We start from the raw sequence: 14,344 nt of genomic DNA, 5'->3' as shown, positions 1-14,344 counted from the left end.
CTCGGGCAAGCTATTCGGCTTCAAAACAGTCAGTCATTAATCATTTAATTTCTCAAATGATCGGTGCCTGCCATTCTAAACCTTAGGGTAGGTGTTAGAAATTAGACATAATTTGTATTGGAAGTGGGAAAAAAAGGTGTGATTATTACCACTTCAATTAGGAAACCAACAAAATTATGATCAATTCAAGAAAACACTTAAATATGCAACACCACAGAGAGAAGCAAGTGAACAATATTTGTGTAACAGCATAAAGAAACCAAGGATTTTATAATGGAAGAGTTACATGCATCACATGTAGGCTTTCTACTCGGCAAAGACTGTTTGAAATCAGAGCTGTGCATAATATATAAAGTTAGGCACATGTAGATTTTCCCATAGCCAGAATCTCTTATTTAGTAAAATAGTTAAAGATCCAAACTAGCAGCCACAACATTTGTCCATTAAAACAAAAGGTCAAATTGGAACAGGATTTTATATTTCAAAGTGGAAAAAGATAATGAACTAAACTTTTAGTTTCCCAGTCAACAACTAAAAAACTACATCTTTCTCTTCACCGCTCCCAGATGACAATTGCTCAATCTACAACAATGTTGAATTTTATTAAAACTGATAAGCATCAGAGTAATTTTCCACGTGAAAATATTGTTAATGAGTTCAACAAGGTTACTTGCAGGCCTGAAGTTATTTACACGAACAGTCTAAGCTGTTTATTCTGTGCAACTCTGCTTCAGTAAAAATCTGGATAATGCCTGAGTAATACCCTATATTAAAGGATATTTCTTTCTTGGCTTATACTGAACAGAAATACTAATATAGTGAGTTGCAAGCAGTACTCACAGACAGAACACAGCTGAAGATGTAGAGTGAGGTGTACATGTACATACAGTCTAGTTAGCTTTTCCATTGCTGTAATTAGAAAATGCCTATAAAAATTAAAAAAATTCCTTGCTTCACTGTTCACAGACAACTGAAAAGGACAGGTGCCAGAAACAGTCATACATTCTTCAGGGATGGCAGAAGAACTATTGAAGCGAGTTAAAGACCATGCCAGGACATGTGATCATAAAAAATAAAATGACTAAAGAACAGGAGGACTTCTCAATCAAACAGGATTCACCACATATTTCAGAAGGGAACAACATATCATCTATCTTAAAGATTTTGGTTAATAGTAGAAAGATTGCTAAGGAAGGAATTCAGAAGATAGGAAACATCCACGTAAAACAGCTATGCAATTTTAGCTCCACCTTTTTTAACACACATCTCCAGTTATTTTCCCAGGAACTCTGCAGACCAGATGATGAAGCAAAATCTATTCACTGCTTAGTCCATATAGTAACTCTTTCTTTATTCTGCATATACCACTTATCCCATTCTTTAACAGAGTTTCAAAAATGCTAAAAAGTATTTACAGCAGCTTATGCACAGAGCCAGTGCTTGGAAATTTATTAAAGAATTTGTCTCCATGTCAGATACAAACCTAAGTCTTGTTCACAGCTTTCCAAAGAGCCTGCAGAAAGACTGAGACACAAACGCTATGGGAACAATTCCTGGCCTTCAAATAATCCCTGTTGTCCTAGTTGCCTATACTTTCCTAATGATACAGCAGTGCTCTGTACATTGTCATTGTCACGACCATTAGATCTAATCAAGGTGTTGGAGATACCCTTTACTAATGCATAGGCCTGCCACAATTATTTTCCTGACCTCCTTTCCATCACCATATAGAGGCTTCAATACAAAGGATGTCATGTTGTTGTTTTTTGTTCTTTTTTAAAAAAAGCCACATAAGACTAGTTGGGTTCAGGAAACCAGTTTCAGGGAACTTGGAAACCCAAGTTTCAGGGAAGAGAATAATCTAGGTTTTCTCCCACACAGTCTGATCACTTACGTAGGAGGAGGTTTTCTGGTCAAAAATGGCAAGCAGGTATGTCTTTGTGGCATTAAGGAGGAACAACCCTTCTCTATCATCAGTATCAAGGAACACAACACAGACTCACAGCACCAGGTTCTGTAGCAGGTGCCTTGATGTCAAAACCCCGTGCAGAGGAAAAGAGGTGCTGAGGAAGAGAATTGGTCTTCCAAAATACCACAGACTTTCCACCATCAGAAACTTTTGATTCCTTACAAAATTTGTGGGTTTGATCTACACACAACAATCTTGCTCAAGGACTTGTTCTAGCTTCACTGAGCATTTCTCACTGTGTTTGGAGCAAACTCCTCAATCTCAGACATCAGTACATAACTGTGAACACCAATTTCCACACCAACATCTGTGACTCTCGCAAAAGTCAGTTCTGAACCTCAGGTGCCCAAAACAGGCAACTTTTCTTGCCTGCAGCTTCTTGGCACTGGTGTTTGGGCTAGAAAAAAAGGAAAAAAAAAAGCTAGAAAATAGAACATGAAAGATACATCACAGAAGTAAATTTTGTGTCACCATGTCCTGCGTTAGTTGAAGATGGTATTGTAATGTCAAAGGTTGAACAGTCATATGTTAGTCTCACGTTTGAGGTTAGATGTAATATTTTCCATATTTCCCTCAAAATATATTCTATTTATGAAAAATAGTAGAATATTTATGTAAATTACTTCAAATAATCTCTGTTAATTGGCCAAAATATACGGATTTTATGAGTAGCTCAGAAAAGGAGGTTTGTGCAGAATAATATACGGGCGGGTCTGATCATCAGTAGTCAACCTTAAACATTTACCGGACACATACACTGTAAATGATAACTTTTACAGAGGCTGATTTTGGTTCTTTTAAAGCTTAGCAGATTCACCCAGATGTGACAAGAAAGGACAGAGAAAGTTCTGAGAGCATCCAGCTTTTATACTTCCCTAAAAGACCTCAAGGTCTCCATTACCTGCATATATGAAAGAGTATTAATACTGATTGTCTGAGGAAGATGACAATGGGTGAGATTCAGCTCCGAACCAGACATTTACATTTAGGTGTCTACATGCAAGTATCTATCTGTCTTGAAATCTGGTCAACACATCCAGTGAAACCTACCTGGTAAGCTATCCAGAATTATAATTATTTACTTCAGAGTGTGCCAAATCCCCGTGTAGACTCCACTGACTGTACTGAGTATAAGTTTACATACCTGAAAAGCTGCATGAAAAGTTCTGTCTCACTGAATATGCACGTTTTGAGACTGAGACACCTCAGAAACATAGGAAATAAAGCACTGTTGTGTGTTTTAAATGCAGAATTGCTTAACTGGCTCTCAGAGACTTGATAACAATGATCACTGAAGATTTGCTTAGGACTTGTTGAAGGCTTTCTTATTCAATTAATATAAAATAATTTCAAAAAGGCTTTCAAAATATTACCACCAAAATTGAACAGATGTGTCATATCTGGCAGCTCATCACTTAGCACTCAACTGGAAGTTTAAAACTAGAAAGCAGGTGAAAAGTACTTTACAAAATCCTCCTATATTGGCCAATTAACAGTTTATTTGAAGTAATTTACAAAATATTCTACTTTTTTCATAGAATATAGAAAATAGAATATATTTTGAGGGAAATTTGGAAAATATTACATCTGAACTCAAATGTGAGACTAACGTACGACTATTCAGCCTTAGTCATTACAATAACATCTTTAACTAACGCAGGACATGGTGACACAAAAATTACTCCAACTCATCAGACCACTGGGTCAGGCTGAGTAGTGTCATTACTGAAGTGAGGCAACACTTGAGAATTTAGGGAACACATAAACAATCTCCTAGCTGACAACTGTAAAATAACCTGCCGTTATAGAAAAGTTTTATCCTAACAACTGTGATGTACCAAAAAATGCTGTTGAACAGAGCTCTGTCTGCATATTCAGTTTGTTCAAGTACACGGCAAATTATTTTCTCAAGCTCAACAGGTCCCCTGTCTCAATGATACTTTGTGTTAACATATTTCACATGATCGTTATGTCTTGAACATTTTTTTTCCTTTTGTCTTCTCTGGTGTTGGAATGACAGGAATGCCTGTACTATTCATTATTTAATATGCCTCTATATATTTCATTCATCGCCTCTTTAAAGATAAACAATCATGTCTTTTCATTTTCTCCTCTTGGAAAATTCTCATGTGGTCTGGACTCTTCAGCCTTCTTTTGTGCATCTTTTTTCTTATTTTTTTATACATTTTCAGATAGGATGAATAATTATGAAAAAAGTATTGCAAGTAATAGTGCGCCGCAAATAGTGTAACAAGGGCACACTATTTACAGATACATTTCCTGTCCTATTCTTCAGACATCCTAACACTCTCTGTCAAGACTTCCAGTGGAAAATGAACCGATGTTTTAACTGCATTAAATATAAGAGCACCTGAGGGCTTTTTTTTTCCTGACTTATTAATTTAGCCCTCAACAATATATATGAGTAATTCAGATTATTCCTTCTGTTGTGCATTTTCTTGAACACACAAGCCTTGAGTTTAATAAACTAGTTTGAAGCTTCATGCCCCACCTCTGTTAGCACAGTTGCACTTTAGCAGTAACTTGCCCTGTTGATTGACTTCGATAAAGACACAACTATGGCATTGTCACATCAAAGACCCACTGGTTCGCCTCTAACACAGCCTAACAAACCCTACTTTGAACTTGGCAGTAGGTTTCCAATGTAGATTTCAGGCTCACTATAGACATGAATGAAACTAGAGAGAAGGAAGATCTCATTCCCTTCTTTCACCAGCTTCAAAAACAGATTTTACAATCCTCTTTGTAATATGAGACAAACATCGCTACAGAAAAGAAACAGTACAGTAACTTTGCCAACTTTTGTCTATCATAAATATTTTCAAAGGAAAAGGCTTATAACCGTTAACCTAAATCCACACTGTGCGATCTGCAAAAATAGCTGTAAATCATATATCTCTACTTGGAGTGTTTGAATACCAAAAAGAAAATGAAGAATCCCAAACAAATGATTTTTCTGTTCTGCTCTGCAAGAAAACTCCTTCCAGACCCCAGCATTGACGGGCTGACGCACTAGCATTCCAGTGGGCTTTATACAGTTATCAAAAGGAAGGAAGGGTGAGGTACCACAGTGAGTTCAAAACCAAGATTTCCCAAAGGCTCTTTGGGCCATCCTGCCTGGGAGGCAACTGCTTCTCCATGTGTCACAAACTTGTCAAAGGCATCGCCCAAAGACTTTCTGTTTTGATCGCAAACACATATACCACCACTGCTCAGACAGCAACCCTTTTACACAAAGGCTTCTGGCACCCTAAGGTGTTCTGGTCTTTACCGATCAAAGAGTGAGAGGCACATGAAACCTGAATGAAAATCCAGCCTTTCAATCCAAAGCTTTATTTTTCATTTTACTCCCATTTTGCCAAAACAAGAAAAAGGTTTTGATGTCATCCCAATATATTTATTTTTTCCCATCTCAGTTACTGCGAAAAGAAAACTGTTATCCTTCTTTCAGCTCCTGCTTCGCAGTACGACCCAGCCCAACATTCAGAGGGATCATTCTAAGTCCAGGTCTGAAATTAATCAACTCAACTACCTGGAAGTCTTCCATCTAATACCTGCTACGGCTAACCACCACCACAACACAAAATGTTAAAATTGCAGGCCAGCTTCCAACACTATTTTAATATAGTCTTTACCAATAGCCATCACAGAATTTTTTTGAATTCACTCAATTAAATTGAAGCTGAAGTAACTTGCTATTGCTAAACACATTAACTGTATGGATACTCAGGCAAATAACATTAGCATCTTTAATCATTCTTAATGCTGTTTATCTTTTCCCAAATTGCCAAGTCTTAATGCCAAGCTAGTTTCTTCTACTTAACAAAAAAGCCCTTGAAAACAAAAATAAACACGTTTCTCCTGAACAATGAAGGGGGGAAAGAAACAAGCAAACTGACATTTTCTTTTTGTTAAAGTTGGGTAACAATAAATTACAAGCTACAAAATGGCAAGCCAAAACTAGCAGATGCAAATGATCTCTTTCTTTAAAACATATCCCCTAGCATTTTAAGGCTTGACACTGTGTAATACTTAGTTTCTTTCCCATTCGTTCCCTAAGGGTGTAAAACGTTGCTGCAAACTGTGGTATCACTAACCCTCCTCTTAAGGAATGTATTCATGTCAGTACCTGATCAGCTGCAACAAGTTTTAACATCAGAGGGATGACACATGCACTGCTGCCCAGGAGCTTAGTGTACAACTATACACATATGGCAAACATATATGTGCAAGGTTGAAACAGCTTGTTAGAAACCAGAACAGTTATTTTGGACACAGCAATCTAGCTTGTTCAGTGCTACACCACACTCCTAAAAACATCCGCTTAGTAATTTTGAGAGTTATTTGGAGAGTTACTATAGCAATATTTCAAAAGAAAAGCAGTGTGACCCTGCCAAATTAATCTCTCTCACTTTATCTAGAATTTATTGAGCTGTCACACTGCTGTTTCTTTTTGGGACGCATTCTTTAGTGCAGTTTCTGTTCCTCTTTCTTCCACATGAAGTACTCGTTATATACTCTTTCTGTGCAACCTTCACTGTTAACTTCTGCTCCGTTTTCATCCTGGGATAATAATAATTTTCCCTCACTCTCTCTAAACTATGTACCACATAAAGTACGGGCATTGCTAAAGACTTGCACAAAGTTCAGCAGTGCCAAAGGGCCTTTTAGATCAGATCCTCACATTTCTTCAACAATATAGTAAAGACTTCTTTTTTTCTAATTTGTGATCAAAATGCATCCCTTTGAATCCTTTATTACCACTTTCCCTCTCTGCAATATTTCTAATACTTATCATTCCTGTTAGGCAGTGCCAAAATTGCATGCAACTGTCTGCATGTGGTCTCAGCAAGCCTTTGTATAGCATTACATTATATAATCTCGCTTGCTTTATGGGTCTCAAAGCCTTTGTGTATACACTACAGTCCTGTCTGCTTGTCAAAGGGCTGCCTGATCCAAATGCTGAGTTTTAAGAATTCAACTGATCCAGGGTTTCTTCCCCCCCTCCAATCAGTGTCTTTCCCTTTCATATGACTGCTGAAATTCACCTAAGAGCAAAACTCCAGGCATAACTGGATATGTCTAAACCAGCAAGGTGAAGAAGACCAGATCAACAGCCCATCCCTGTTCATACTCTTTAACTGCTAGTCTTTTCCTTACCACAACTGGGGCCTGTGACAACTCCTGTCCTCCCCGACTCTACTTGGGCCCAGCTCAAGGGACAAGCTCTCAGAAGGCTGCCCCTGTCTGGGAGATGCTGCGGAGAGTTTAGCCATACCGACACAAGCCACGCTGTGCCACTTACCCACAGGGCCAGGGAACAGGGGCTGGACCCATTTTATTTACTAGAATAGACCTAACAACCAAGCTTAGAACTAACTTAGAAAAAACGGCTCTATCAGGCAACAGACTTCATGGTGCTTCCTGACCATACACTACTTTTCACTGTACAGGTACTGCTGGGGCTACTTACTAAATGTTATTATCTAATTACCCAAGAAGATATTATTCTTTCCGGAACTTCTTTTGTAACTGTTAAAAACAAAATGTACTTCTTTATTATAAAATTTATAAGAACACCAAAAATAATATACAGAAAGCAGTGCACACATATTTACAAATACTGTGCATGTATGGCAGCAATCTTTTCCTATCCTCCATACATATTTTTTCTTAAACTGCAAGATGATCTGGTCTGTAAGCAAGCTTGTGGTTTTTGAGTACAAGCAGCCAGTGTCCTTAAAAAAGTGCCTATAGGTGCTATTAAAGTGTAAATCCTATATAATTCAGACATTATTTTTGCTATTTCTTAAATTCTTCCATTCTCAGACACTTTTTTGACTGACATTTCCTCTACTCCTTGTGCATTAAAGGTTCAGAACAGTCCAAGGTCAAAAAAAGCAGCTTATTATTTGGTATCACTACTGATGACTTTTCATTACTGTTACCTTTGCTTTGTAATAAACGTATCTGCAAAGTGTAATGCAGATCCATAATTGAGATTATTAGCTCCAATCTGCCATACAACTTCCTAATGAAAGAAAAGTAGCTTTCATTCTCCGTAAGCACCAACCGTTTCAATATACTTTAACGAGGGGATACAGTTGTATCAAGTGAGTACTTCTTCCCGGGAGAAAGGCAGGCACATATGAAAATGAAAACACAAATCAAGCGCAGTTACCTACAACACAGTCTAAGGACGGAAAATACATGAGGTGATAAAACTGCAAGGTGAAGAACCAAGCGTGCCCAAGGCAGTATCTCTGGAAAATCTGGGCATTACGTGCTCATTAAAGTCAGTCTCCAACTTTGAAGTCTGGCCTACAGGTTTTTACATACGATACGATGGTATGAAAGAAACACCGTGTACTTTTTAGAACTGCCTGAACTTCTCCCAACACAGTACACTGAAGCAAATAACACACGTCTTCAATGAAAAATTTAGCTTAAAAAGGTCAATTATGTAATAGATGAGATGCATAGAATATTCTGGAATCTCCTGGGCCTATAATGCAACTTTTACTAACGTACCTCATCATGCATTCAAAAAAAAGCCAATATATTTAAATAAAATTTTACAATTAACAAACATGCCAATGGTCAGTATTGAAAAAAATCAGCTGGTTTTAATTTGATAATTTTATTTAGTCCTATTTAGAAACAAATGTTAACACAGAATGATAACACGAAAAGCCAAGCCCAAGGCCTGCAGCGGAGCTCCCCCAGGAAGTCCTTGCTGAGGAGCCCTTGCTTGAGGAGCCAGCTTGCCGCATGGAGCCCTGTGACTTTCTCAGGGATTTAATCGCCTAAAGGATGTTTTGAAATGGAAGCTTTACACACTGTTCAGCAGGTCAAGGCGAGCAAACATTAAGCTTAACCTAAAAACACAGGCTATGGGAATCTTTTGCAAAAGGGGCATCTTTTTCACATCAGCCGTGTTTCAGGGCAGCAGAGCGGCTGCAGGGCTGCGGAGGGAGGCGCCTGCCCGCCCCGGCGAGCCACAGCTCTCCTCCCGCCCAGCCCGCGGCACCCCTGGAAACCCTTGAGGCATTAAAGCTGGAGCGTGCCTGCGATTAAAAAAAAAAATCACTTGTGTTTGGAAAGGAAATAATTACAGCCTGCCGCTCCGATCCCCTTTCACCTAGGAGGGTGCAGGGACACTTCCCGGCCTCGCGAAGGACCCGCTGTGGGGAGAGCACCCCACTGCTCCGGTCCCTGCTCTCCAGAGCGCCCCAGCCCCGCCGGCGGCCCCCGGCCTGTACTGAGCCCCGACACGGGGTAAATATGTGCTCTCTATTCATCCTACAGCCGAAAAGAGACGGTACCATGCACCTGGAATTCCAGATACCGTTAACAACGGCACGCACACGGCACCCGCGCTCCCCGCGTAGCTCCCGAGACCCCCAGGGATCTGCACGCCAGCGCCTGGAAGCTACTAAAACGCACAGAGCGCAGGCAGAACCACTGCTGGAAACGTGTGTGCTTTATCAGCACTTAACCTACTTAGTGATACAAACACAAGCTAAGTTTTAAAAGAGATCTCTGGAATAAACGGCTGTAGTTAAAAACATCCAATGACTGTTTGGGGAGACCATTCCTATCCTGTGAGCAATAACTGGACATTATTATGTCTATTTTGATGATACAGAACTGGAAAGGAAAGAAACACGGAAGCTCATTGAAATCAGTGGAAGAATCCCATTGACTTCATCAGCAAGAGGACTCTCACAGCAAAGAGACTTTGCATAAAGACTATAAACATTCCTGGAAAGGACACAGTATCCTTAGGTACAGAAGATATGTTTACAGAAGAGGAAAGCTAAATGGAAACTAGCAGAGACACACACAAAATGGGGACTGTGTACTTACTCAAGAGCGTCTGAACCTCAGCCACTAAATCATCTGCCTTATGAAATGCACTTGTGTCCTGCTCTTTCCAGCTAAAACGTTCTGAGCAAAATTCACACAGCACTGCCAAAAACAGTGCTCCACCAAAGCAAGCACAGGTAGTCAGTAATACCCCAAGGCATTAAAATTTGTACAGCCAGATGGCAGGATTCAGGTTTTTAATTATTTATTAATTGATCTGTACTACAACTACTAGTTACCAAGCTGTGAAGGCTACACTGCTCTGTGCAGAGTCCTGGTATGAGTCTCTGAAGTTGTTCTGGGAAACATTTTCCATTATTAGATCTCATTAAGCTCCTTCCTCTTATTTCTCTCCTCTGTCTACATCTTTGAAATTGTTTATGTTTTCACATACTTGCCTGTGCTATGTTCACTCCTCTGGCTGCTCTGTCCTGACGTAAAACAGCCTAGTCTTTTGCTAGTTATTTCCCTTTGTCTTGCCAATATTACTAAAATAAGACTTTCTTGTTGGCATTCACCACCTCCATGGCTGACTATCCAGAACAGAAGCATTAGTCCAAAAATAACTCTGATTCAGATGTAATTTCAAATTACCAGAAAGTTATGCCTGCCACAGCTAATTTCTCTGGGACCCAGCGCACTATGTTAGGCTTACAAACTCCCTATACAGTGCATGGCAAGAAGGCTGCATCTGCATCATTAGCCTCCCATTTTACTCCAGTGTCCTAGTCCCCACACTGCATGCACATTGGCTCACTCCTAGGCTTCCTTCTGTAGTGAGCCAAGTGGTCCCTACAAGAGGAAATCCAAGCACAGAATAATTTGCTCTAGGGTCTGTTCCCTGGAACTGCATTAAAACACATCAGATTTGACTCTCTCTACTTGGGACACTCCTCCAGTATTATTCCAAGAAAGTCATGCACCCTCTCAAGCTTGCTTATGATATGTCCCAGATCACACAACACAAGTCTGGTGGACTCTGGGGGCACATTTAATTGAAAATCCATGAAAAATTATAATTATGTTTTATGGCTACAGGATGCATATGGCTGCATGGCTATGTGGGCCAAATGTTACGCTTAATAGTTTGGTCTGTTCCAGGGGTTTCAAGCCTCGAGCAATGAGGGACAAGTCAGTTCATACTAACCAGCCCAGTGGCCAGGACACTCTCCCCCTGTGCTTCTCAAAGATAAAAACCCACCTATTCAAGCTACAAACCAAAAAATGTACAACCATAGTGAGATGCCACCAGTCACAACCAAAAGGGAACACTGAGCACAGCAAGCGATCTTAAATCTTGTTCCTTTGCTGAGCTTTGACACCATAGTCAGTTTTGTCAAGAGACACCTGTTCTTACTTAGAATCTAGAATTAGAAATCCTCTCTTGTCAGTAGGTATCTTCAACTGTATTTTAAGCAAATTAGCATAATGTACCCTTTAATTTCTAGCCACAGGCAGTAGTGGTTCTACCAGTGCCCATCTTCCCTTACAAAAGTGTGATCATAAAAGCTTACAGAGGGGGAAAAAGAAGTGCAATGCCCTTCTCAGACTGAGAGTGTTTAAGCCAACCAGTCCCATTTTTCAATAGAATACCCTGACATTTTACAGGAGACACATCTTAGAGTAGATCTGGGCTCAAAGCAGAAACAGTTCAGAAGCCCTGGGCTCCAGGCAAATAGTGAAGTAAAACAGGGAAGAACATGTGGAATTTAGGCATCTCTCAGATTATGCAGTAGTTGATGGATCTCATCAGGAACACATTTTGGACTTTGGTGATCAGTTCTGCCTCTTCCCTGCCTATACTTTGCATGTCAGTATTGCACAAGGGCCTGTAGAGAAGACTGGGAATTAGAATCACAGGGACGTTCTTCCTAGCACCTTGGAGGTGACCTGTGACAGACTCCCAGGATCCCTGCGGACGCTCTTCTGAGGAAAGAGGGACACACGAGAGCTAATGAGGGACCCTTGGGCTGCAAGAAGCAGGGGCTTGCCCAAAGGAGCAGAGCCCACAAAGAGCTAGTTTCTTCTCCACAGCTGCAGTGCTATTACAAGCCCTCTCTACGTACATTAAAATGCCAAAATAAATATTTTTCAAGAAAATAAACAGAGCAATTACCTGTATTTATGAATGATGGCATTAAATAATCTTCCATCACGCCAGCAGGTAGTGAAATTTTCACAACGGATTCCAGCATAACCCTCAGTTGTCTGCTGCGACCATAGGAGCAGTCTCTCTTTAGCAGACATGTCCTCTGACTCTCCAGTAACATGGATATCAGATATCTAAAACACAGTTAATACAAATATTACAATTACATCTAACATATTATAATGTTTAAAATATTGCAGAAAAACACTCTTCATTATTGAAGATTTTTCTCTTTGATATCTACATATATGAATATGATAAATGATTGTGCATGTACTATATTAATATTCTTTCATATCATACCCTTATGCATTTTAATGTCTTCGATATGAAATACAGAATTGTTAGCGTCACAATTCTCTTCAGTTAGTAAACTCTCAGCCTCTTAAATTCTGGGAATAATATAATATTGTTACATAATAAAAGGTACTTAAATATGTCTATTTTATCCTGATAATATGAATAATAATCTATTTCATATAACTACTTACATAAATGTTATATATTTATATATAAAATACAATATATGTCATATATACACACATCTATATTAAACCTATATTTATATTACACCTACTATATTAAGCTACAATGCACCTCTTATAAAACAGGCTAACTTACAATATTCTCTGTTCAGAAACTCAGTGACAACACAGTCATTTACAGTGAAAACTGACAATAATGGCTTTAGGATAAAACTTTCCAAGAAGCATTTTAGGAATGAATGAAAGATCGTAATTGAATATTTTGCCTCAGATATGGAAGGTTCACTTCTGTATGATCAAAGTATTACTAGCTTGGTGTAAGACAGAGCATAAAAGCAAGAAAATATTGGGAATTTTACATAAAAATACCGTTTTCTATCAGATTAATTTATTCCCTAATGAAGTTCCAGTCAGTTTGCTTAGAAAATTATTAGTGCATAAATGTGAGAGACACATTTCCCCAGTTTGCATATGGAATACAGCCCACTCCTGGAAGCTCAGAGAGCAAGTTAGGTGCTGCAGCTAGCTGCAGAGGGGCCTCAACTCTAGAGCTGCCATCATTCAAGCAACCTTCCTAGGGGAATCCAGAGAGGCCAGGCTGGAAATCAGAGCTGCTTTCTCGCATTAGAGCCACAGAAAATGCAATGGTAGGAGCAAAGAGATGTGGCTTTCCTGCTGATGCCATGTTAATGCATAACAACAGGCAGTAGGAAGCCAGGGGACAAAGACAGGAACCTTGGACATATCGGTGCAGTGTAGCTACCATCACTATGTGTGATTTTTGCTTAACCACACTTCACTTTCAGGGGAAGATTAGCATTTACACATATCTATTAAACTGCAAGTAAATTTAATGCAGGGAACAACTTCAATTAATTTTCTATGCAAGTGTCCACAAAATCACAAGTTGTGAAACCAGCTTTTTGGATGTTTATCACAGGTCATCATAGTCTTTTGCTCTAGGTAAGGGAAAGATACAGATACCAGTGCTAGAAAGCAAAAAAGTAACTGTTGAATGAGCCCAGAAATAATCTCCAAATACATGACAATTTTTTGCATCCTAATATCTACAGCTTCAATACTGCATATTTTTAAGACAAATCAGAGAGAAAAAAAAATTTTTTGTTAAAAACACTCAAGAAACACATACAGCTGTGATTGTTTATAAATGTCTCCGTGTCAAAATCCTGCATGAAATATCTATTTCATGAAATTACAGGAGATACAAAAGGTAGGAGTCTTATATGCAAAGACAACAGGAAATCCAAAGTAACAAAAGACCAACTTAACATCTCTGTGAAATTTTTTTTGTAAAAATACATGAAACTCATCTGTAGTGTACAGCTTCCTTTCTTTTGGTTACCTTTACTCTTTAGCACTTCAAAGCAAGAAAGCAAACAAAGTATTTTTCCAGTAGCTTTAGTTTCCATTCATGACAGACCAACCAGACCACAATATAAACGAAGTCAACCATTTACCACTTATCTGGACAGTGTTTCTGAACAGGATGATGTCATCTGGAAGTGTCAGATGTCTAGCAAAAAAACCCAAAACAAAACTGCATTCTATTCCTGTTGCTTTCACCAAGTCTTCTGTGTGCAATCCGTATCACATTTTAAAATATATTCTAACATAAGCAAGCTAACAATGTAATTTGCTTGTGGCCATTCCTTACCGCTAAGTTCAGCCCTTTAGCCTCCTTCATGGTTAACTGAACTGTGATAGCTATGTACATTATAAACTGCAACGAGTGCAAACACAGCATTTTTGAGTGCACATTTGATTCCTCTGACAACAAGTGATTTCAGGCATCAGGGCAATTTCTGAAAGTCATATTGGCATCTGTTGTTA

The 14,344-nt window shown here is 39.0% G+C and overlaps 1 protein-coding gene across 1 annotated transcript in view; it reads right to left on the bottom strand.

Annotated features, from left to right (window-relative positions):
• DST (dystonin) overlaps positions 1-14,344 on the bottom strand; it is a 314,972-nt gene that overhangs the window by 158,742 nt on the left and 141,886 nt on the right. The window contains exon 10 of the mRNA XM_067294163.1: positions 11,976-12,142. Coding sequence (XP_067150264.1) covers positions 11,976-12,142 — 167 coding nt within the window. The remainder of the gene's footprint in view (positions 1-11,975; positions 12,143-14,344) is intronic.

The sequence above is a fragment of the Apteryx mantelli genome, chromosome 3 (assembly GCF_036417845.1).
Source record: "Apteryx mantelli isolate bAptMan1 chromosome 3, bAptMan1.hap1, whole genome shotgun sequence".
Taxonomy (NCBI): Eukaryota; Metazoa; Chordata; class Aves; order Apterygiformes; family Apterygidae; genus Apteryx; species Apteryx mantelli.
The sequence above is the reverse complement of the archived record's forward strand: the minus strand, read 5'-3'. Positions and strand labels throughout refer to the sequence as shown.